We start from the raw sequence: 21,101 nt of genomic DNA, 5'->3' as shown, positions 1-21,101 counted from the left end.
AAGGATAGCCACAAATGATTCTTCCTCTCCAGATTACAGGTATACAGTATCACACCCAGTTTTTGTTTTTAGAGACAGGGTTTCTCTGTGGCTCTGGAGCCTCTCCTGGCACTCACTCTGTAGACGAGGCTGGCCTCAAACGCAGAGATCCACCACTGCCAAGCCCACATCCAGTTTTATGCAGTGCTGGGAATTGAACTGCTGCCTTTACACAGTCCAAGCACACGCTCTACCAACTGAACAGCATGCCCACCCTGAGGTACCCCACACCAGCCCTTTCTATTCACCATGTCTTACCGTCTCCCACTACCTCAAGAACGGCAAAACACACAGCATTTCATAAAGTTAATTAACAAAATAACCATGACCTCATAAGGACCATCTATGAACACAGATCCAAAGGCCTGGAGAGCCGCAGCCATTTCCAGATCTGTGTCCTGACTCCAGATGTCACAAGGGCGGGCGGCACCTGGTAAAAGTTCTGGAAGTTTAGGAAGCCTAATGTCCAGGCTTATATTTGGGACCGGGCATCAGGAGCCCCCTGGGCCTTGGGAAGGCCCACAGGCTCCCGGATGGGGGGATGCCAAGAGAGCCGGGTGGTTCAGGCGGACCTGGGCTTTGGCTGGCCGTAAGCGCCCGCCACCTCCTACCTGGATACTAACTGTGGTAGCGTAGCTGAGCCTCCTGGCTGGGGGGGGAGGGGGCTGGGGTTGAGGTGGTGGTGAAGGTGCCCTTGATGTGGGGGCAGAGGAGGACCAGTGGCCCTGGGAGGCTACCAGACCATCTCCGCCAGGTCCCTGCCGGCGAGCCAGGCTCTGACTGATGTAGGAAGCTGCCAGGTACCTGGAGAGGGCGGCTGCACTGGGACCCAGGAGCTGTCGAGTGGAGAGGGAGGGACTCTGCAGTGGGGTGGAGTCTGAGGGCTCCGACTTGGCAACAGGAGAGACCAAATGGCCTCTTGGTTTTGGTAACTCCATGGTGCTCTGAATCGGGGTGGTTATTAGGCCTTGAAGGTCCCCAGAGCATCCTTGTTCAGTGAAAGGTGTGGCAGCTGAAACATGGCCATCCGTGGGGTTCTGCTGGCCCAGTGAGGACAAGAGTCTGGGAGCTGGTGCGTCTGTGAGGCTGGGCTCTGGACCCAGAGGACTTGGGGTTCCCTCCTGCTTGGGGAACAATGGGGGAGCCTCGGCCCTGATGTCTGTAAGGACTTGGGGCTGGGACATGGGTACGGCAGCTGGCATCTGAATGTCTTGGGACAAAGACGGTAGAGGGCTGCATGGGATGTAGCAGTCTGGACGGCCTCCCTGTGCAGGTAGAGGTAAGGCACCAGGGCCCTCAGTGTCTGGGAGGTCAGGTGACCATGGCAGTGGGGTGGTGGCTGGGTCAGGATTGCTTGTGCACATTGGTAAAGGGCTGACAGCTGGGCCACCAACAGCAGCTGGGCCCTGATCAATGCTGACATCTACTTGTTCACCTCCTGGGGTACTATCTGGGTTTTGGCTGTCTTCGTGACTTTCTTGCTTGGTCAAAAGGGGGGTGGCTAAAATCATGACACCATCACAAGCTCCCTGTTTAGGCAACGCCCCGGTGGTTTGCATTTGGAAGTCTGCAGGACACTCTTGCTCGGGAAGGCAGGTGATGGTGGATGGCGCCTGGATCTCCATGTAGTCTCTGTGCTCAGCCGAAGAAGTGGCAGCTGGAACTCTACTCTGATCAGGCAAAATGGGGGCAGCAGCCGGTCCCTGGGGGTCCGAAGACTCTTTTTGCTCGGGCAAAGGGGATGTGGATGGAACCTGGATATTCTCGAAGTCACTTTGCTCAGGTAAAGGGGTAGGCGGAATGCAACTGCTCAGATGGTCTTGCTTGGGCAAATCCGAAACATTTAGACTCTGGGCATTCAGGCGATCTTGCTTAGACAAAGGTGTGGCAGCTTGAACCAGAGCAGCAGGGCCCAGGGGGACGGACTCCTGGGCACAGTTCAGTGGGAAGGCCAGCTCGCATACAAGCACATGCCCAAAAGCAGGCAGGGGCCCTGTACAAAGGGAAAGAGGACCAAGGACTAAGGATACAGTTCAACAGTAGAGCCTGACTAGAATACCCCAGTGAGGGGCTGGGGTGTGGCTCAGTTTAGAGCCCCTGCCTAGAATCCCCCAGTGAGAGGCTGGGGCGTGGCTCAGTGGTAGAGCCCCTGCCTAGAATCCCCCAATGAGGGGCTGGGGGCGTGGCTCAGTGGTAGAGCCCCTGCCTAGAATCCCCCAGTGAGGGGCTGGGGGTGTGGCTCAGTGGTAGAGCCCCTGCCTAGAATCCCCCAGTGAGACGCTGGGGGCGTGGCTCAGTGGTAGAGCCCCTGCCTAAAATCCCCCAGCAAGAGGTTGTCTTACAAAATGAAAACACTCAAAAACGTGTAAATTACCTGGTTCAGCCTCCTCCTGGGGTGGGCAGGGGGACGGCTGGGGTTGGGCCAGGGCACGAGGTCGGCGTCGGGGGGCATTGGCGGATGCCCTCGTCTCAGCTCTTTGCATCTGCTGAATCCGCTCACTGTAGAGTCGAGCCAGCTCACGCACCCGGGATGCTGACCGCTCCGAATGGGGCATTCCTGCCTCCCCACCGGTGCCGCCTCCACTAAGGTCAGAGTCCTCCAGGATCAGCAGCGGCTCAGGGAAGCCAGGCCGGGCCAGCTGCCCCTGCTCCAACGCTTGCCAGGCGCTTCGGATTTCTGAACAAGAGCGGTATTCCAGTTCCTCCGGGAATCCTTGGACTTGGGCGCCATCCTGGGTCTGCACAGCTGGGAATGCCCCGCCTTCTGCATCTTCCTCCTGCCCCCCTCTGCTTTCTGAGGGTGGCTCACCCAGTCTTCCGGGACCGCTCCCAGTCAACAGTTCCCTCCTGGTGGCTAGAGACTGGGCAGGCTCCTGCAGGGGTCCAGAGAGCCAGGAGCCACAGGGGAAGGAGGGGGGGCTGGCCAAGTCGGGAATGTCAGGCACACTGGACATGGGTGGAAGGCAGGGCATCTCAAAAACACCAGGGATGTCAGAGAGACTGGGAAGGCAGGGAACCTCGGGAATTTCTGGAAGGCTGGGCATGTCGTTGGTGAGGCTGGGCATGCAGGGCATTTCAGCCGAAATGGAACCTTCCAGTCCCTCTAAGACGTGGAGTGGGGATGGTTCCCGCTCATCTGCCTCCAGCTCTTCATCCTCCTCCTCTTCTGAAGACTCTCGGCTGGGCAGGGCTTGGAACGGGAGGGGCTCACTTTCAACTGGTACCCTGGAGTCTCTGGGCAAGTTGGAGATGTCGTGGGTGGCTGGCTGTAGTGGGTGCACAAAGAGAGAGCCAAGACATCAGGGGGATGGGGTGGTGCGTGTGCTGCCCTGGACTGTCCTCTGCCTGCCCAAGGCCAGTGCTTCAAGGCTATGATGGCACATGCAGCTCACCCCTGGATCCCTGAGGCCTCTCTGGTTAAGCAGTTCTAGAATCTCCTCAGTGATGGAGGTCCCTGATGGGTTCAACGCGGGAGGCCCAGCATCCTCCACGTCTTCAGGGGGGCCGGAAGCGGACACCACCGCTGGCTGCAACTCAGGTGGGGGATGGAGTTCCCCTTCACTGCCCGCATGCTATGAGGAGAGGGGAGGCAAGAGTCAGGGTGCCCTGCGCCCCAAACTCCCAGCCCCTCATCTTGCAGACCCCGCCCCCACCTTCTTATTCTTTCTTTTGTAGCCCAGGCTAGCCTTAATTTCTAATCCTCCTCCCTTCCTACCACAGGTAGCCTGGCTTCACCACCACCACCCTTTTAAAATGCATGTAGGGGATGGAATTCAGTGTTACCCCCAAAGACACCCCCTCCTTTTTTTTTTTTTGAGAGATAGGGTCTCACTATGTAGCCTGAGCTTGCCTAAAATTCAGTTCGTAGACCAGGCTGGCCTTGAACTCACAGACATCTGCCCGTCTCTGCCTCCCAGCTGGGATTAAAATCATGTGAAACATCGCATCTGACTTGTTAGCCCCTCTCCCACTTTAGCTTTTTGAGGCAGGGTTTCTCTGTGTATTCCTAGTTGTCCTGACTCGCTCTGTAGACCAGGCTGGCCTCACACTCACAAAGATCCGCCTGCCTCTGCCTCCCAAGTGCTGGGATTAAAGGTGTGCGCCACCATTGTCCTGCATGCTAGCCCTCTATTTTGAGATAGGTAACTTGCCCACGCTGCTGCAAACTTTCCTGACCCTCTTATTTGTAGCCTAAATTGCGGTCGTCTGCCAGAACACCTGGCTTAATGCCCACCTCCCTCCCCTATATATTTTTTTTCTGAGAGTCTCATATGGTTCAGGCTAGACTAGACCTTGCCTGTAGTCAAGGATGACCTTGAACTCCCGACCCTCCTGCCTCTATCTCTCTTGTGCTGGGATTTCAGGCTTGTACCACCACCACATCTAGCTTTATGTGCTGCTACGGGCTCAAACCCAGAGCAAGCTGGGTAAGCACAGGACCAATGTAGCTACAGCCCTAGGCCTGGAACCCATGCTTTTTCAGACCCAGGATTGTGGGGATTTGAACCCTCTCCCCCAGAGCTAGGTATTCAGGTTCCCAGTGTCTGGCCCAGGGATCCTCAGTTCTTACCTTTACTTGAGGCTTGTCTGGGGATGGAGGAGTGAAGAGCAGAAAAGAGTGAGTGAGACACAGGAGTAAATTATTCCCTGACCAGCTGCCCCTCCCCCTCCCCACCTCCCCCAGGCTTCCCTGGAGAGGGACAAGGACAGACTGACAGACATGGACCAGCCACTAACCGTTCTGGGGGAAAATGACATAAGCTCCCTTTGCTGGCTCTGGGGAAGGACACAGGGTTATCAGGAGGACAGGCCATTGGCTCCCTGGGTCCCCTCCAAGCGGTGTGACTACTCACCAGACTGCCTGCGGCCGCGGCGACTGCCAGAGAGTCTTGGAGACGGAGCTGTGGGAGAAAGCCGTCAGAGTCCAGTGTGAGCCCAGCCCTTCAGCCTTGGGGACGGCCTGGGGGCCCAAACCCACATTCCGTCTGTTACCTGGGTTTCTTCTGCCAGGAGTGAAACTTCGAGCATCTCGAGGGCGGGGAGAGTCCAATGGGGATGCTGGGGGCTCTGGGATAAGTTTGCTTTTTGGAGCACCTGTGAGGGAGAGTTTGAGGGACTAACGGTCTACTTTCTTGGAAGCATCTCCTCTCTTGGCATGGGACCTCAACCCAAGGCCCTGGACTCACAATGCAGGCTGTTTTCCAAAAGAACTTGCTTTGCCTGAAAGACAGGGAGATGGATGCTGGAGGGGCGGGGTCCAGAGAGCAGACCCTGCTAGCCCACCATTCCCAAGAATGAATGACTGCTTCTAACACCAGGCCGACGACAGGTAACCCTCACCACTGGTCTACAGAGTAGGCACTATTCCTCCAGGTAAGGAAATTCAAGGCCAGGGACCTTGTTGCCCAAGATTGCAAAGCAAGAGTGTGCTGCATCCTAACGCCAGAAAGCCCAATTCTGCCCGTAGCCATTTAAGTAGCAAAAGCCCCGCACCCACATTATTCGGTTCTGCCATGGAGACTGGCTTCTACGCTCTTGCCATGGCAGGACCATACCTTGGCAGGGATGGAAGCCGGGTGATTCTCAAAGAAGAGGCGCTGGAGACAATGAATCCACAGCCGTTTCTCCTCTTGGTTCTTTGCCTGGGGTTAAGGTAAGTGGAGGGGGATCTGGGTTCTGAGCTGCGGCAGGGTTGGGTGCTACCCCAGCCCAGCCCAGCCCAGCCCAGCCCCTGCATACCTGGAGCAGGTGTCTGTGCTTGGGGATGGTCAGATCCGACACCTTAAATCCTAAGGGGTCTCGAGGAGTCTCAGTGACACTCAGATTACAGCACTGTGGGGGGGGAGCAGAGAGGCCGGGATGCCGAGACCCTCCAGCCACCTTTCTCATCTCCTAGGAAACAGCTCCTCACAGGCTGTTCTGTCTCTAACCGGACCAGGCTCACTCCCTCATCAGACTCCTCCCTACGTTTCTGAAGATGTACCTCCTCTTCCCGACACCCATGAAGACACCCTCCATGCCTCTCCCGACTTACCCCCATATTTTAAAAAGTAGGAGTCTTACAGCTCAGGCTGGTCTCAACAATCCTAATTTTTTTTTTCTCTCCCAGACAGGGTTTCTCTGTGGAGCCCTGGCTGAGCTGGAACTTGTTCTGTAAGGCAGGCTGGCCTCGAACTCACAGAAAACTACTGCCTCTGCCCCGAGTGCTGGGATTAAAGGTGTGCGCCACCACCACTCAGCCAGCTCCCGTTTCTTAATTCAAGGAAAATGCTGGCTGGACATGATGGGACACACCTGTAATCATAACACTTTGGAGCTTGAGGCAGGAGAATTAGAGGAAATTTGAAGTCAGCATGGCCTATACAGCAAGTTCCAGGCCGCAAGACTATAAAGAGCACTGGAGAGATGGCTTTAGTGTGGACAGAAGTACTGTGTGCTCAGCCTGAAGACCTGAGTTCAAATCCCCAGACTCCACAATTCCACAAGGTGGCAGGACAGAACTGAACCGTGAGAGCTGCCCTCTTTCTCTCTCTCACATGCGTGTGCGTGCACACACATAAATACCAAAGCGGCCACAGGCACATGACTCAATCTGCCCTTCATTCTGGAGGCCAGACGCCTTGCTTTTGCTTTCATTCCAACTAAAAGTCCTTTCGCCTCTAATCCCAGCAGTCGGAGGCAGCCAGGTTTCTGTGAGTTCGAGGCCAGCCTGGTTTACACAGTGAGCTTGAGGTCACTCACAGCTACTTAGTGAGGCCTGACAAATCACACGGCTGAGGGGTGTGCTATGACCCCGTGCATTCGTGTGCCCATGGAAGCCAGAGGTTTTGGATCCTCAGTAGCTGGGGTTCAGGTGGTTTTGAGTATCCGGATGTGAATGCTGGGATGAAATGTGGACCCTTTATAAGAGCTATCTTACCAACACTTCCATTTTGCATTTACGCGCGCGCGTGCGTGTGTGTGTGTGTGTGTGTGTGTGTGTGTGTGTGTGTGTGTGTGTGTACAAACCACCAAGTACCGCTGGAGGTCAGAGGACAGCTCTGTGGCATCTTGACTCCCTGAGCCATGTTTACTGTTGCTTTTTTTGGTTGTGTTCTGTTTTGTGACAGGGTCTCGTTCACTTCAGTCCTAGCTAGCCTAGAACAGACACAGGTCGCTGTGCCTCTGCTGACCTGTTTTGAAATGGGATCTCAGTGTGCAGCCTACACTGGCTTTGAGCCCACTGAGAGGGCGGGCTGGTTTTCAGGTGGGAGCTACCACGCCCAGCTTCTAGCCTTTACTTTCTGAAACAGGGTTCCATCAGTTGCCCAGACTGGTCTTGGGCCTTCTCTGTAGCCCAGGCTAGCTTTGCACTTATGATCTTCCTGTCTCCTCCCCTCCCCTCAACTGGGATCACTAATGTAATGTCACTGCACCCAGCTGAATGTGGTCCTTAGAAGACAGGTCTTCCCTAAGCCACCTTTCTGGAATTCAGGTGACGATAAATACTGAAGGTACTTTAGCTGTAACTGTCTGGCCCAGGCCCCACCCCATACTCACAAAGATGTGGCCCTTGTAGGTGTATTCAGGGCCCCGACGCTTGGCCACAAGCAGCATCCGGGAGAACAGGAAGAGCAGGCGCTCACCCCCTCGAAGCCGTGGGCCTCCCCCACCGCCCCCACGGAAGGTGCCTTCCAGCACCAGCTCTCCAAAGGCACTGAGCTCCGGTCCAGTCCAGCCACCTAGCCGCCGCTGTACTTCCTGAGGGGACCACGCCAGGCAGGCACACAGGGGCCAGGACAGAGGTGTTAGTGACAGGGGTGCCCCTGAGCACTGTCCCCCAGCTCTGTCCCCAGCCCACCCTGGGGCCACCTGCAGGCGTGCGGCGTGCTCTTGCTTGCGCTTCATGTCATTGATGTACCAGGCCACTGCGGTCATGGACACAATAGCTTCCTCAACCATCTCGCGCCCGCCGGTGTCTGGGCCCTCTGCCCAGTGTTTGCCCAATTCCTGCCAGTTATTGAGTAGGGTTCATAGGGTGAGGAAGGGAAAGAGAAGGGAAGATGGAGAGTCAGGAGGAAGAGCAACATGTAAGGGGAGGGCGGGCAGACCACACTCAGTCAGGGGACCAGGGGTGGCTGCCGGACCCAACCATGCCCCTCCACGAGCCAGGCCCCAGGGGCCACAGCTGACCTGCAGCAAGAGATGGTACTTCAGGATGCGCTGAACTGGCTTCAGCAAAAAGCTCTGCAGAGGCAGGGAATGGCGGAGCTGGGCCTGACGTTCCTGCAGCCACAGGGTGGCTGGCGGGGACAGTGACAGCTCTCGGAGCAGGGCCAGGGAGCTGGAGGCACAGCACAGGTCAGTGATGGCTGGTGCTCCAGAGAGCGGGCAGGGCTGGGAGGGTCTGACTAGCCGCCAGGGTGCAGGGGTGATCAGGTCAGGGCAGTTAGGGAGGTCTGGCAGGGGCTGCACCTGGGCTGTGGGTGGGTTAGAGGGAGGGGGTGGCGGCTGGCACCCTGGCTCATGGGCACGGACCGGGGCCAAGCAGGGATCTCCCTCTGCCTCACCTCGGGTAGTTCATGCAGTACAATGTGTAGATGTCAAAATCCTCGCTCTGCGGGGACACGGGAGTCAGCGCCACCTAGCTTTCCATGCCCCTCCCCACCCCGGGAAGCTAAGCTCAGCCCAGCCCAACTGTACCCTAGCCTTGAGCTGTCTTCGGGCGATGGCTCCTACCCACCCTTTGCACAAAACACTCCGCGATGGCCCCGGCACTGCTGCTGCTCTCCAAGTCCTCCAGGAGCTCACTGTGGGGGAGGGGAAGGGTAAAGGACTGCCTGCTTGTCCCATGGCAAGACTCAGGAGTCCAACGGACAGATGACATGCATGGCGGCCAGAGAAAACCTATCACACTCACTCTGTCTTCTCCAGCCCAATAACCCTGTCACAGCTGGCATGTCACGACCTAGGGAGGTGACACAGCAGCCCTGGGAAACAAGGTGTTGGGAATTCCCAAATTCAGTTGTTTTAAAAAAAATAAATAAATAAAAAAATAAACCTAACACCGTAATCCCAGCACTCGGGAGGCAGAGGCAGGCCAATCTCTGTGAGTTCTACACAGCTAGTACTATAGGGAAACCCTATCTTGAAAAACCAAAAATAAATAAATAAATCAACTTCAAACCTTATTTTCAAAAACATTCGGTTGGGAGCCAGGCGGTGGTAGCACTAGACTGCCATGTTACTTACTGGGAAGCAAGAAAAGAGGGTCGAGTTTGAGGTAGGTGTGGGCTACTTAGTGAGACGCTTGCCTCAAAACAACACAAAAAAAAAAAAAAAAAAAAAAAAAAGAGAGAGAGAGAGAGAAAAGCTGAGGATAGAGCTCAGCCATACAAAGCGTCTCCGGGACTTCCAAGGTCCAGGGTTCAATCTCCAGAGGTTTTTTTGTTTGTCTGTTTTTTCTAAAGGGCTCTGAGCTGGGAGGTGGTGGCTCACACCTTTATTCCTTGCAGAGGCAGGAGGATCTCTGTGAGTTCGAGGCCAGCCTAGTCTACAGAGTGAGCTCCAGGACTGCTACAGAAAAAAACAAAAACAAAGCAAAAGGCTCTGTTACAAGCCAGGCATGTTATGCACATTTGTAATCTCAGGAGGCTGAGGCAGGAAGATTTCAATTTTGAAGCCAGCTTAAACCACACCAGGAGACCCCGTGTAAAAAGAAAAAGAGAAAAAAAAAAAAAAAAATCCAAGACTAGCCGGGTGTGGTGGTGCATGCCTGTAATTCCGGCACTTAGGAGGTAGAGGCAGGGAAATGAGTTAAGGGTTAAGGTTACCCTCAGTTACACAGCAAGTTCCAAGCCAGCCTAGTTACATGAGACCATTTGTCTCAAGGAATAACACAAACCATGAAAGCTTCTCTTGTGATTCTGAGGTATCACTCTCAGGCCGCAGTACCCCATCACTGGGGCAACAAGCAACTGGGTTTGGCCAGGGCTGAAGGTGTCCTAGGCACCCAGGTCCCACATGACTCTTAGAGCCCAAGCCTGACTCAGGTCTGAGGTCCCGATTTGACAAATGGCATCTGTGTGGTTGTGTACCTCTTCCCCACCCTGAGTCCTCACTGTCCCCATCATGCTTACTGCCCAGTGTCACCCCACCACACCTCACACGCCGGCTTACACAGGGCCACTATTCAGTATTAGGACACAGTCCCTCCCCGCCACAGCAGCCAGTTCCCTTGTGGTCCCCACCCCTGTCCCTGACCTGCTAAACTCATAGATGTCCTCGATGTTGGCAAACAGCGTGCCCACCTGCTCCATGCTCAGCCCCAGGGCCCTGCCATCCATCAGAGGACCCAGGTAGTCCTGCAGGGATAAGAGGGGTTACAGAGGCCAAGGGCCTGGCCTGGGTCCCCAATTTCTCCAGGTGCCTGCCCACCTCACCTCCACAATGCTTCGAAGGTCCCGGACATACGCCCGCTCTGTCTCCACGATCTCCTTGGCCACGCGCTCCAGCCTTGAGGGTTTCCCTGAACCCTGGATCCCCACAGGCGACAGGTGAAGCCGTATGGGGGGCTCTGGCAGGGGCTCTGGCCTAGAGGCTGGGCAGGCTGGCGATGGGTCCCCCTCAGAGCCCACAGTGCTCAGGGAAGTGGAGCTGCCGGATCCCCTCGGGGAAGCCATGGCGGGGGCTGCGGGGGCTGCGTAGATAGGGAGCAAGTGGTCAGAGCTTCCGGGACGTGTTCCTACGGCGCCCATACTCACTCATACGCAGCTGACAGTCCCCACAGGTCTCTAGTCCACTACTGTCATTTGTTCAGTTCCATGCTGTACCTATCAGAGACCTTCCTCTCTGAGCCTTGGGCCTCCATCGCTTTAATTCTCTTCCTCCACCAACCAAAGCTATCATTACGAGTCTGTCCAACTGACCTTGTCACTCTTACGAGCATAGCCCCTTTATGTTCAAGTCCAGATTCCTCAGATCCACAGGGCCCCGTCCAGTGCAGCCATGGCGGGTCCCTTCACCCAGTTCCCTTTCTACCGCACATCTCTTTGCAGCCCCAATCCCTTCACACTCAACTTTGTCCAATTACTTAAAGGTGCAGCTGTGGGCCTTTGTACACACTGTTCCCTGCATGCAGAAGAACTCGTCTTTGTCTCCAACTCCCTGAGTCCGCAGCTTATCGGTCTTCTCCGTGGCGACAGTGCTGCGCTACGCTGTCTTGGCCACCGTGTTGGCAGCACTGCTCAGCACTGGGTCAGCCACAGAGAGATGCTCAGTGTCCTGATGGAAGGGACAAATGCCCACAGGCTCCACCTGTCTGGACTGCTCACCTGTCGGAGTATCACTCACAGCTGCGCAGTCGCAAGCTTCACCTTGGTGGCCACACCCGAGCCTAAGGCTGGGTTTGGACAGGCTGAGTCCCCGGGCTCCCTCGGGCATGGCTGAGTGGCACAACTCGCACCTACAAAGAGACCCACTGCATGGGAACCGGACTTCACTCGCTACTGCTCCGACTCAGGGTGCTGAAAGTTGATACAAAATCCAAAGGGGGGCCCTACGGAGTGACTATGAGAGGAGATGCAAAGTAACAGAAAGAGGGGGCCGAGAAGACAAGCTGAAGATGGAAAGGTTGAGACAAAGAGCGAAGACAGCAAAAGTGCCCGAGTCTGCAAGTCCCATCTGTCTGCGTCCCCCCCCCTCCCCCGGGCTCAGGGATCCTGGGAACTCTCAGGCTCAGGCTGAAGCCGAGGGCGAGGGGCAGGGCTGGGAAAAACCGTGGGCGGGAGAGGCCGCGGGGTCCCAGGGGAGGGCGGAGGCTGGGGGACCGGATGCCAGGGTCCTGCAAACGGCTCCCTACCCCGCCCAGGGCTGCGCGCTGGGCGCCGGCCCCTCCACCCAGCTCCAGCCGGCCCCTCGCACCCCGACCGCGGTCCGCACCGTCCGAACGTCCCCGGTGCGGCTCCAGCCCCCGGCTCCCGCCGGCGCCTCCGCTACCCCCCGCCGGCACGCCCCCTCATTGTTCCGCCTCGGCGCCGCCCCCTCCCCCAGCCCCGGGCCCCTTGCCTCCCCTCACCTCCCGGGGAGCTGCGGGCCCCGGGGTCGGGAGTCCGGCGAGTCTGGACCGTAAAGCGCGGCCCCCAGGGAGGCTCAAAGCCCGGACTCAGGGTCGTGAACTTGGGGCTCTCAAACTCCAGAATCCGGGGAGAGTTGAGGTCCAGAGTCCGAAGTCTCGGTTTTCGAAGTGGAAGATGCTGCAACCCTCCACTCGACTCTCAGACGGGGGCGCTGGGGACTCAAATTCCTGAGTCTTGTAGGTAGGGATGTGTGTGGTAGGGGGGACCGGGATTCCAGAGTTTCCAGAACCCTAGGGGCAGGGATGAAGTCACCTCCGGGAGGGAGCTCAAGGACTCGCAATCTCCTCGGTCTCTTGGGAGTGATGGATGCTGCAGCAGCCCTAAGTCGAGGAGCGAGGTCCGTTCCCCAAGTGGCTCCAGAAGTGGGTCTTGGACTCAAGAGTTAGAACCCCGGGGCGGGGGCGTGGGGGGGATGCGCGGCCCCCGATCCTACGGTCTTCGAATCCGGGTGCAGGGACGGGCCTCCAGCCTCCGAGCCGCCGTCCCGGGCCCGCGGCTCCTCCCAGGGGGGCGCCGGGCTCCAGAGGTCCCGGCGCGGGAGCCCAGACTTGCGGGTCTCTTAAAGGCGCGGGACAGAGATCCCGGACGCCCGGGCCCGACACTCCGAACGCCTCGGGCTCCGGGATGGGTGCCCCGGGGCTCCGGGGGCGGCGACGGCGCCGCATCTGGGGCGGGGAGAGTCGGGTCCCAGATGTGGGGCGGGGGGCGGCCGCCCGAGGCTTCCCCTCCCCCTTGCCGCCGCTCGGGCTCACATCCTGTTCCCGCCCGCTGGGGGGAGGGGCCGCCTTCCGGCACGCCCTCCCGCAAAGGGTTAAAGCCCCCGCCCCCTACCCCGATCTTCGGGAGCGGGCGGGCCCAACGGCAGGCCGCCGCCCACATTCCAGGGCCCGGGCGGACTTCTGCCTTTTCTAGCGCGGCGCGCGGGGCGTGAGAATCCGGAATAGCTGCACACGCTCGCTCTTATTGGCCGACCGGAGGGCTTTACGTTTGCATAGGCAATGTCGGGGCGGAGCTGTCCAGCAAAGTCGCGCCACTACGTCTGCCTGAAGGACTTAGAGGCGCGAGGGTGCGGCCGGAGCTCCAGTGGCGCAATCGGTTAGCGCGCGGTACTTATATGACAGTGCAGGCGAGGCAATGCCGAGGTTGTGAGTTCGATCCTCACCTGGAGCACTCTTTTCTTGCCTTTTAACCGGGCGTCCTTGTGCTCTCGCCAGGACCTCGTATTTTTATAAATCAGCCTAACGGTTTGAGATAGGATCTCACCATGTAACTCTGGCTGGCCTGGAATTCACTATGTAGACGATGTCCGAATTTACAGAGATCCGCCCGCCTCTGCCTCCCGAGTGCTGGGACTAAAGGCGTGATTCATCACTCTCAGAACGTACAGCATTTTTGGAAACTGAACATTATTTCCTTGTGAATTTTTTGCAATGGTCAGTTGGAACAGCCCCGAAGGTGCAGTTTTCATTCTGGTCGCCAGGGGGCAATATCGGTCCTCATTAGGGGTCCCGGGGATCGAATGGAATCTAAATCTCAGATCCTAGCGACGGATGGTTGGCACAGGCTCTGCCTCTTTTTCAGGTTTCTCAATCGATTTGTTTTCATTAGGCACCGTTCTTCCTGTCCCTGAGGATGTGACTTTCCACCAAAGAGGTTGCTACAAACCTATGAATTAAGTACATATTTTGATCTTCACCGTGTTGCCCGGACTGGCATCAAATTCATTACCATCTTTAGATTAGGTAATGATACATAATGGGGCAAGTAGAATAGGCTGGGACGCAGACTGTTATAGTCAGGGTCAGGGATTTTTTTGATTTTTGTTTTTTGAGACAGGCTTTCTGGTTGGTCTGAAACTCGAACACAGAGCTCCGCCTCCCTCTGCCTCCTAAATGCTGAGATTAAAGGCATGCGCCACCAAGCCCAGCTCCTAGTTTTCGTTTTATGTGTGTGGATATTTTGTCTGCATGTGTGTCTGTGCATCCCATGCATGCTTGGTCAAGGAGACTGGAGGGAGTGTTAGATCCCCTGAACTTGAGTTACAGAGGGTTGTGAGCCATGTGGTGCAAACAATCAAACCAGATCCTCTGTTGGAGCAGTGTTCAGCAGTTAACTGCTGATCCATCTCTCCAGCCCCGGGGAAAATCTCCTTTCAGCAGACACCTGGAGGAGGGGAGCGAGCCATGGGAAACCAGGGAGATGTTCTGGGTAACACCCTAGGGCTGAAGATGGGTGTGTCAATGGTGCAGGTAAGAAAAGCAAGCAGCTCTGTGTGTGTGTGTGTGTGTGTGTGTGTGTGTGTGTGTGTTTGCGCGCGCGCATTGCGCTGAGTGGGGAGCGGGAACACAGGCTGTTGGGCTGAGGTGAGAATTTAGGACTTTGACTCTTTGTGATCAGACTCTGGCGTTCTAACAAATATCCTGGTGTCCTAGGGGAAAGCAACTGAGTGCGGGGTGGGGGTGGGCGGTGCGTCAGAGAGAGCAGGTACTCTTTGATCTGGGTAGGAGCAAGGTGGCTTTCGATGAGGGGCTCAGGACCTGGAGTGGGGTGCAGACATGGGGGTGTGTCCAAGACAGATCTAACAAGTGAGCACGTGTCATTCTTTTAAAAAATACTTGCTTTTGCCGGGTGGTGGTGGTGCATGCTTTTAATTCCAGAATTTGGGAGGCAGGCTCGGTTGGATCTCTGTGAGTTCGAGGCCAGCCTGGTCTACAGACTGAGTTCCGGGACAGGCTCCAAAGCTACACAGAGAAACCCTGTCTTGAACTCCCCCCCCCCCCGCAAAAAAAAAGCCCTTGCCTTTAATCCCAGCACTCAGAAGGCAGAAGCAGGGTGATCTCCGTTGAGTTCAAGGCTACCCAGAGAAACCCTGTGTCAGAACAATTCGTTTTTATTCTATGCATGTGAGTGCCTTCCCTGCACTCACTTATGTGCCCAAGGAAACTAGGAGAAGGCTCTGGGTCCTCTGGAACCGCAGTTGCGAGCCACCATTGGTCCTTTACAAGAGAAGGAAGTTCTCTTAACCTGGGAACTCTCTCTTCAGGATCTAGTCATAGTCTTAGACCAGAACTTTCCAGAAGCTGAGCAGGCACTCTGTGTGTGCTTTGAAAGAACAGGAGACACTTTGGGGGTCGGGGGGCTGGGAATGGGAGGCCAGCCCCAGGATGGTCGCTGTGTGGTTCTTCCTTCCTGTGTCCATCCATCTGTCTCTGTCAAATGCCCGGCACTGCTTGCACTCACTCTTGCCTCTACCTTCGCGAGGACTCTGAGTCTTGGAGTTTGTTTCCCGCTCCCAACCCTGCTCCACATCCCAGGGCCTAAGACTTTCTCATAAGGGAGGCAGTTTCCTGGTAGGAAAGACCAAAGGTCGGTAGGATGGCGTGAAAGACAGGCAGGGCTTGGGGAGAGGAGAGGAGCGAGGTTGAGGGTACACTAAGGGGGGGGAGGACAAAGGAACGGAGGGAGAAGCAACTAGGAAGCAAAGAAACTGGCAAGGAGGGCTACAACGTCAGCTCGACTCAAAAACAAATCCCACACTGTCGCTGGGGCTAAGCGCCGGAGGGGAAACAGGGAGGAGCAATAGCTGTAGGTGGGAGGAGTTGGGGAGAAGAAGAAAGAAAAGTGGAGGAATGAGGGGGTGGGGTGGGGCAGCGGAGGGGAACGGGGAGGGGCGGAGCGCGGGCCCTGACGCGGGCAGCTTCCGGGCGCGGCCCGCCCAGCCGGGGCTGGCCGCCGCCGCGGTCTCTTGCCTTGTATGGTCGGAGGACGCGGCTGCCCTACCCCTGCGCCCTGCGAGCCGAAGCAGACGACGCTCCGGAAATGCCCGACCGCGATCGGGCCCAAGGTCCTGGGGTCTGCACATGCCAGAAGGCGGAGACGCTTGTAGGGTTTGGACTCCCAAGTTGTTAGGTCCTGGAACCTGAGATTCCCAACCGAGAGAGCCTAGAATCTTCACACTTCTTTAAAGCCCCTGCCCCAAACCCAGAAGGCGCATGTCTATAATCCTAAACATTCAGGAGATTGAGGCAGGGGGATTACCAAGAGTTACAGGCCGCTCCGGGTTCAGGGGGAGACCCTGCTCCCCCCCAAAAAAAAATCCATAAAGAGGAGGGTGAGAGGGCTCGGCAAGTAAAGGTGCTTGCTGCCAAGCCGGAAGATCTAGTTCTGTCCCCGGGTCCCGCAGGTTTTCTGACCGCCACATTAATTCGTGCGCGCGCGAGCGCTCATACACACGCAACGCATTAAAAAATAAAGCCGGGCTTGCGCTCGTTATCCCAGCGTTTCAGAGGCTGCGGCAGGAGATTGCCGAGAGTTCCGAGACAGCTCGAGTTAGTCGGCTTTGTTCAAGAAAGAAAAAAGTCCTCTGCCAAGAGTTTGAAGTCCACCCCCGCTCTCTACGCCGGGTGCAGGGCCCCCCAGGACCCGGCTTCGGGATGACCCCCTGCCCCGGCTCGCGTTCGGGCACATTCCGTCCTCCCCACCCCGCCCCGCCCTCCACCCTTGGCCCCGTGGGGACGGAAACATCCCGTCCCTGCCCGAGCTGGGTCAAGAGCCGGAGGGACAGGAGTGGAGCGCCCCCAACGCCAGAACCAGCTCTCCTTGTTTCTACCGGGTGACCTCACCTCACCACGCCCCCTCAGGTGAACAACCGGGAGGGTAACGTCATTTCCTGCCAGGTAAGCGCCACCAGGCAGCACAGCTCCCCTGGCAAGCCTGGAGGTCACTTTACCCACCGTCCCACAGCTGTGGCCCGTCAAAATAAACAATTCATCTCAATTCACACTCAAGATTTTATTTAAAAATTCCATAAAACCACAAAAATAGACCTGTAAGGTAGCAATATATTACTTAATATATTATAGTATACTTAATACAGTATCCACTTTAATATTACAAAAAGGAAAACGAAGTAGACGACCCAATATATATAAATACTATAAAATCTTATAATAAATAAAGTCGTCATAAATAAAGGGCCCACTGGTTGGAGAAGGGATTTGGCAATGGCTTTGGCGATTTGCTTTCAGAGGGAAATTTGAGCACCAGGGTTCTCCCTCAGGGGAAGCTTCCACCACCAGACACTGAACCTCCCCGTGGATGGATTTGTGGGAGCCAGCTCTTCACAGCACTTAAGATTCCAGGGGACCAGAGTTGGGGAGGGGCTGGTGCATGCCTATATAACCCCCAAAACCTGGGAAACTAAGGAAAGGTTACCTCAAGTTCAAGAACAGCCTGGGCTCCAGAATGAGACCCTCTCTCAGAAACAATCCAAGAGTTAGGCCTGGAAGACCAATTGTCAACTGTCCCCCTCAAAAATGCTACATTTTAGGTACCCTGGGAACCAATACACCTAAACACTGAATTTGCAAACTAGGGGCCTGCCCCAGCACAGCACCAGGGGAGTGGGTTAATGCACTTTGGAATGTCAGGGAGGCACTTATAATTTGGGAGTCTCCCCCCCCCCAGGTCTCCACAGCAATAAGCAGCCCCCTTGAGATCTAGCAGGTCCATGCTAGTTAGGCATTTGTCACTCAGAAACAGAGATGCGATTGAAGATGGGGAGACGTCTTGGGGGTGCAGGAGGTGGGGGAGGCCCAAACACCCCGGCTTCAAAGACAGGTGAGTCTGACCCCCCCAGGCTGCTGCCGCTGCTGGCATAGTCATCAGGATCAGATCCCAGGGAGTGTGCAGATGGGCTCCGAGCCAGGCCACCCAAGGGCCCCCAGATGGTGTTAGGGGTTGACCTTCGGCAGGAGGGGCAACAGGCTGGAACAGGGTCTCTTCGAGTCACAGGGGTCCCAGGGGCAGCCGAGAAGGCAGAGGGGGAAAGTGGAAGGTCCCCAGGTGGTGGTGGGGAGCTGGGGGGGGAAAAGGAACACGAGGACAGGGAAGGGCCAGGAAAGCCTGGTGGCGGTGAGGCTCTGCGGCCTGAGGGCAAGCCTGAGAAGCTGAAGCTTTGTCGAAGCACATGGGGCTGGCCCGGGCCAGCCAGGTTCTCACTGGGGTTGTGGATGAAGTGGCATCGAGAGCCATAGGGACAGCGGCCCTGGAGGTAGAACTTGTGGCAGAGTTCCGTTTTGTACTTGGGGTGACGATTGGCCTGGCGCAATTCACCCAGGCCGTGGGCAAACTGGCACTTAGCCCCGTATCGACAACGCCCGCTCTCCGAGTAGGTCCGACAGAGCTCGGTCTTGTATCGGGAGGAGGTGGAAGTTGCAGTTGGTGAAGTGGGTGAGGGTGACAGCTCAGGGCCCGGGCGGGGAGCCAAGGGTGCAAAGCCAGGGGGCGGGGGCACCCAGCCACAGCTTCGGCCCTCCACCAGGCTGGTGGAGCGGCCTGTCAGGCGGGAAGTGACCCCCGCCGGGATGGAGTCGGAGTTGACGTTCCAAAGTACCGAGGGCTCAGTTCCTCCCAGGTCGGATGACAGGTCGGGGCTCAACGACAGGAGGCTCTGAGAGAGGAATAGGGTTCGGTTAGGCCACCAGAAAAGGTAAGGTGACGGTGCCCCGCCCCAGTTGTAAAGAACTCAAGCTTGCCATTCCGGTTTGTGGGTTCTGGGTCTGAGCCCCACCCGGATCACACAAACTCCGGGGAGGACCTGATCGTGGAGATTTGAGTGTTTCAACACGACCGAAGCTAATCCAGAAGGATCCAGGAAGCCCAGTATCCCCGACTCGACAAGAGGTGGCACCCCCAAATCAGAGCACACCCCTGCTCCCCAAGTTTGGGCCTCTAGACCTCCCCGGATATGACTGCCCATGGGCGCTCTGGTTTCACAACTTGGAGGAACCGGTCAAAGCCGACCCAGACCAGATCTCTCTGGAACTCTGAGGGGAGTCAACTCCCCTCAACCCTTCCTTCACTAGCTGGGGCGCCAAACCGCGCGGGAGGGAGCGAAGGGGGACCGGCAGGTGTGGGGCCGCTTCCGCCCCGCGCGAGTGACAGTAGTGCGCCAGCTTTCTGTCCCCAGGGCCCGCCGGTGTCCGGGCCGAGGCGCGGGGCTAGTGGGCTCCCTTCTCACCCCCGGCCTCTCGGGCCTGCACTGAGGACGCAGGCTCCACGGCTTAAGTCTGGGGCCTCGGGGCCTCGGGCGTGCCGTCTAGCCAGTACTCACCTCATAGATGGCAGAGAGATCCATGGTGGCTCGAACGGCCGTGGAGAGGACACCGACTGTCGGGTCGCAGAAGTCTGGCTGCGGCCGGCAACGAGCTTTCGCCTTTTATAGAGCTTTGCGCCTGGGGGCGTGGCGGGGGCGTGGCCAAGCGACTTCCCGGACGCGCCCCCGCGGCGCAGCCCGGCCCACCGGGTACTAGGCCCCTTCCGCCCCTCTGCTGGTTAGTTTGCTAAATGTGCCCGAACTTGGCTCGCGGGCAGCCCCGGCCCTTCTCAGGGAGGTAGCTGGGTGTTTGCAAGACTGACTGGTGGCGATGGTGCTGGGGCGTCTGAGTAGTTTTCGAAGGCTGAAGACAGTCGGGAAGGGAACTGGGGCAGAAGTGGGGGCAGGGCTCCAGGGACAATTGACAAGGGCAGAGACAGAGAGGGCGTGTGCGTGTGAGACAGACGGGGGCGGGGAGAGACCAACTGGAAGAGACAGAGATGGCCAGAAGCCGAGAGAAAAACAAAGAGACAGAATGAGAGACGTACACAGATTAGGCCACCTTTTAAAGATTGTGATTCCAGCCACTCAGGGAGGCTGAGGCAGGAGCCTAGTAAAACTCAGGGCCTGGCTGGACTATAGAGTGAGTTCTAGGTCCGCCTGGGTAACATGGTGACACGTTTGTCTTAAAAAGTAAGAAGGGTTAGCCAGGCGATAGTGGAGCACGCTTTTAATCCCATCACTTAGGTGGCAGAGGCAGGTGAATCTCTGAGTTCCAGGGCAGCCTACTCTACAGAGTGAGTTCCAGGACAACCTCCAAAGCAATCCAGAGAAAAGCAAACAAACAAACAAACAAACAAAACCCACAAAAACAACAAACACATACACACAAAACCAATTCCCCTCCGCCCTGAAAAAAAAAAAAAAGCCAGGCGTTGGTGGCACATGCCTTTAGTCCCAGCACTCGGAGGCAGAAGCAGGATGGTCTCTGTGAGTTCAAGATCAGCCTGGTCTACAAGAGCTAGTTCCAGGACAGGCTCCAAAGCCACAGAGAAACCCAGTCTCAAAAAACCAAAAAAAAAAAAAAAAAAAGCTAGCTAGAAGCAGATGGCTGTAATCATGGCACTTAAGAGGTAGAGGAAACGAAACGGGGATTTCAGTGCCAGTTTCAGCTACTGACTGAGTTCCAGGGCTTCTTTATAAAAAAGAAGGCCCGGTGCTAGAGTGGTTACTTGGCACTCCTTAGCTCCAATCCCTATTACAGAAAGAAAAAAACATACATGGAGGGGAGAGCCAGTAAGGAGGAGAGGGCGTTGGGAAACAAATGTAGATGAGGAAGTGGATTACAGAAAGATAAAAAGCAAAGGTGAAATAAAAACTAAAACCTCCAGGCGCGGAACCTGTAAGACACGAGTCAAGGGTCCACAGGCCCAGGAAAAATCGGGACCCAGCCCCTCCCCCGCCCCTGGTCTACTAAGGCTAGATAGGGCCCCTTTCCCCAGCGGTACTTTAAATTATTAAGAGGTTTCGCTTCCAAAACTCTAGGTTGGAATAGCTTGAGCCTTTTATTAGGGAGGAAGCTCGCCTCTATTGAAAAAGGGAGGGGGGCACCTTCAACGTTGAATGGGTCTCTTGTAATGTAAGCAGCCTTAACTAAAGTTAAAATTCTCTCGAGGATCGGTCTCCACCAGATCTGTAAGGGTTTTGTTTTTCAGCAGAACCTCCTGGCTGCCCTGGGACTCGCGATCCTCCAGTCCCCACTACCCAAGTAGTGTTAGGATGCCAGGCATGGCCCGCTGCCACACCCAAGTAAACAACAACAATGACACAAAGTGGTACTTCAAGGCTAC

General features: G+C 56.5%; 2 protein-coding genes and 1 non-coding gene across 3 annotated transcripts; 1 reads left to right on the top strand and 2 right to left on the bottom strand.

The window, feature by feature from the left end:
- Positions 1-330: 330 nt before the first annotated feature.
- On the bottom strand, positions 331-12,239 carry Plekhg2 (pleckstrin homology and RhoGEF domain containing G2). The gene is made up of 19 exons (XM_051207621.1): positions 12,095-12,239; positions 11,352-11,482; positions 10,461-10,717; positions 10,282-10,382; positions 8,762-8,828; positions 8,589-8,635; positions 8,212-8,362; positions 7,891-8,028; positions 7,579-7,779; positions 5,779-5,871; positions 5,595-5,681; positions 5,226-5,259; positions 5,032-5,133; positions 4,893-4,940; positions 4,777-4,815; positions 4,610-4,626; positions 3,432-3,611; positions 2,414-3,305; positions 331-2,032 (listed from the first exon to the last, which is right to left on the bottom strand). Exons 2-19 carry the CDS (start codon positions 11,458-11,460, stop codon positions 531-533), a joined length of 4,065 nt encoding a protein of 1,354 aa, XP_051063578.1. The 5' UTR covers positions 11,461-11,482; positions 12,095-12,239; the 3' UTR covers positions 331-530.
- Positions 12,240-13,232: 993 nt separating this feature from the next.
- On the top strand, positions 13,233-13,325 carry Trnai-uau (transfer RNA isoleucine (anticodon UAU)). The gene is given in 2 exon segments: positions 13,233-13,270; positions 13,290-13,325. It is a non-coding gene; the product is annotated as a tRNA-Ile (tRNA).
- Positions 13,326-16,935: 3,610 nt separating this feature from the next.
- Zfp36 (ZFP36 ring finger protein) lies at positions 16,936-19,422 on the bottom strand. The gene is made up of 2 exons (XM_051207629.1): positions 19,270-19,422; positions 16,936-18,606 (listed from the first exon to the last, which is right to left on the bottom strand). The coding sequence occupies exons 1-2, from the start codon at positions 19,291-19,293 to the stop codon at positions 17,683-17,685; spliced, it is 948 nt and encodes a 315-aa protein (XP_051063586.1). The 5' UTR covers positions 19,294-19,422; the 3' UTR covers positions 16,936-17,682.
- Between the last annotated feature and the right edge of the window lie 1,679 nt (positions 19,423-21,101).

The sequence above is a fragment of the Phodopus roborovskii genome, unplaced genomic scaffold (assembly GCF_943737965.1).
Source record: "Phodopus roborovskii unplaced genomic scaffold, PHOROB, whole genome shotgun sequence".
NCBI classification, from domain to species: Eukaryota; Metazoa; Chordata; class Mammalia; order Rodentia; family Cricetidae; genus Phodopus; species Phodopus roborovskii.
This window is presented reverse-complemented; position numbering and strand designations above follow the sequence as displayed.

Bases quoted from the DNA above. Each gene is read 5' to 3' on its own strand.
- Zfp36 (XM_051207629.1), bottom strand. From the start codon at position 19,293: ATGGATCTCTCTGCCATCTATGAG. The intron at 18,607-19,269 runs GTGAGTACTGGC...TTCCTCTCTCAG, and splicing joins ATCTCTCTGCCATCTATGAG to AGCCTCCTGTCGTTGAGCCC.
- Plekhg2 (XM_051207621.1), bottom strand. From the start codon at position 11,460: ATGCCCGAGGGAGCCCGGGGACTCAGCCTGTCCAAACCCAGCCTTAGG. The intron at 10,383-10,460 runs GTGAGGTGGGCA...TTATCCCTGCAG, and splicing joins ACCTTCGAAGCATTGTGGAG to GACTACCTGGGTCCTCTGAT. The intron at 4,941-5,031 runs GTAACAGACGGA...TTTCTCCCACAG, and splicing joins TCCTGGCAGAAGAAACCCAG to CTCCGTCTCCAAGACTCTCT.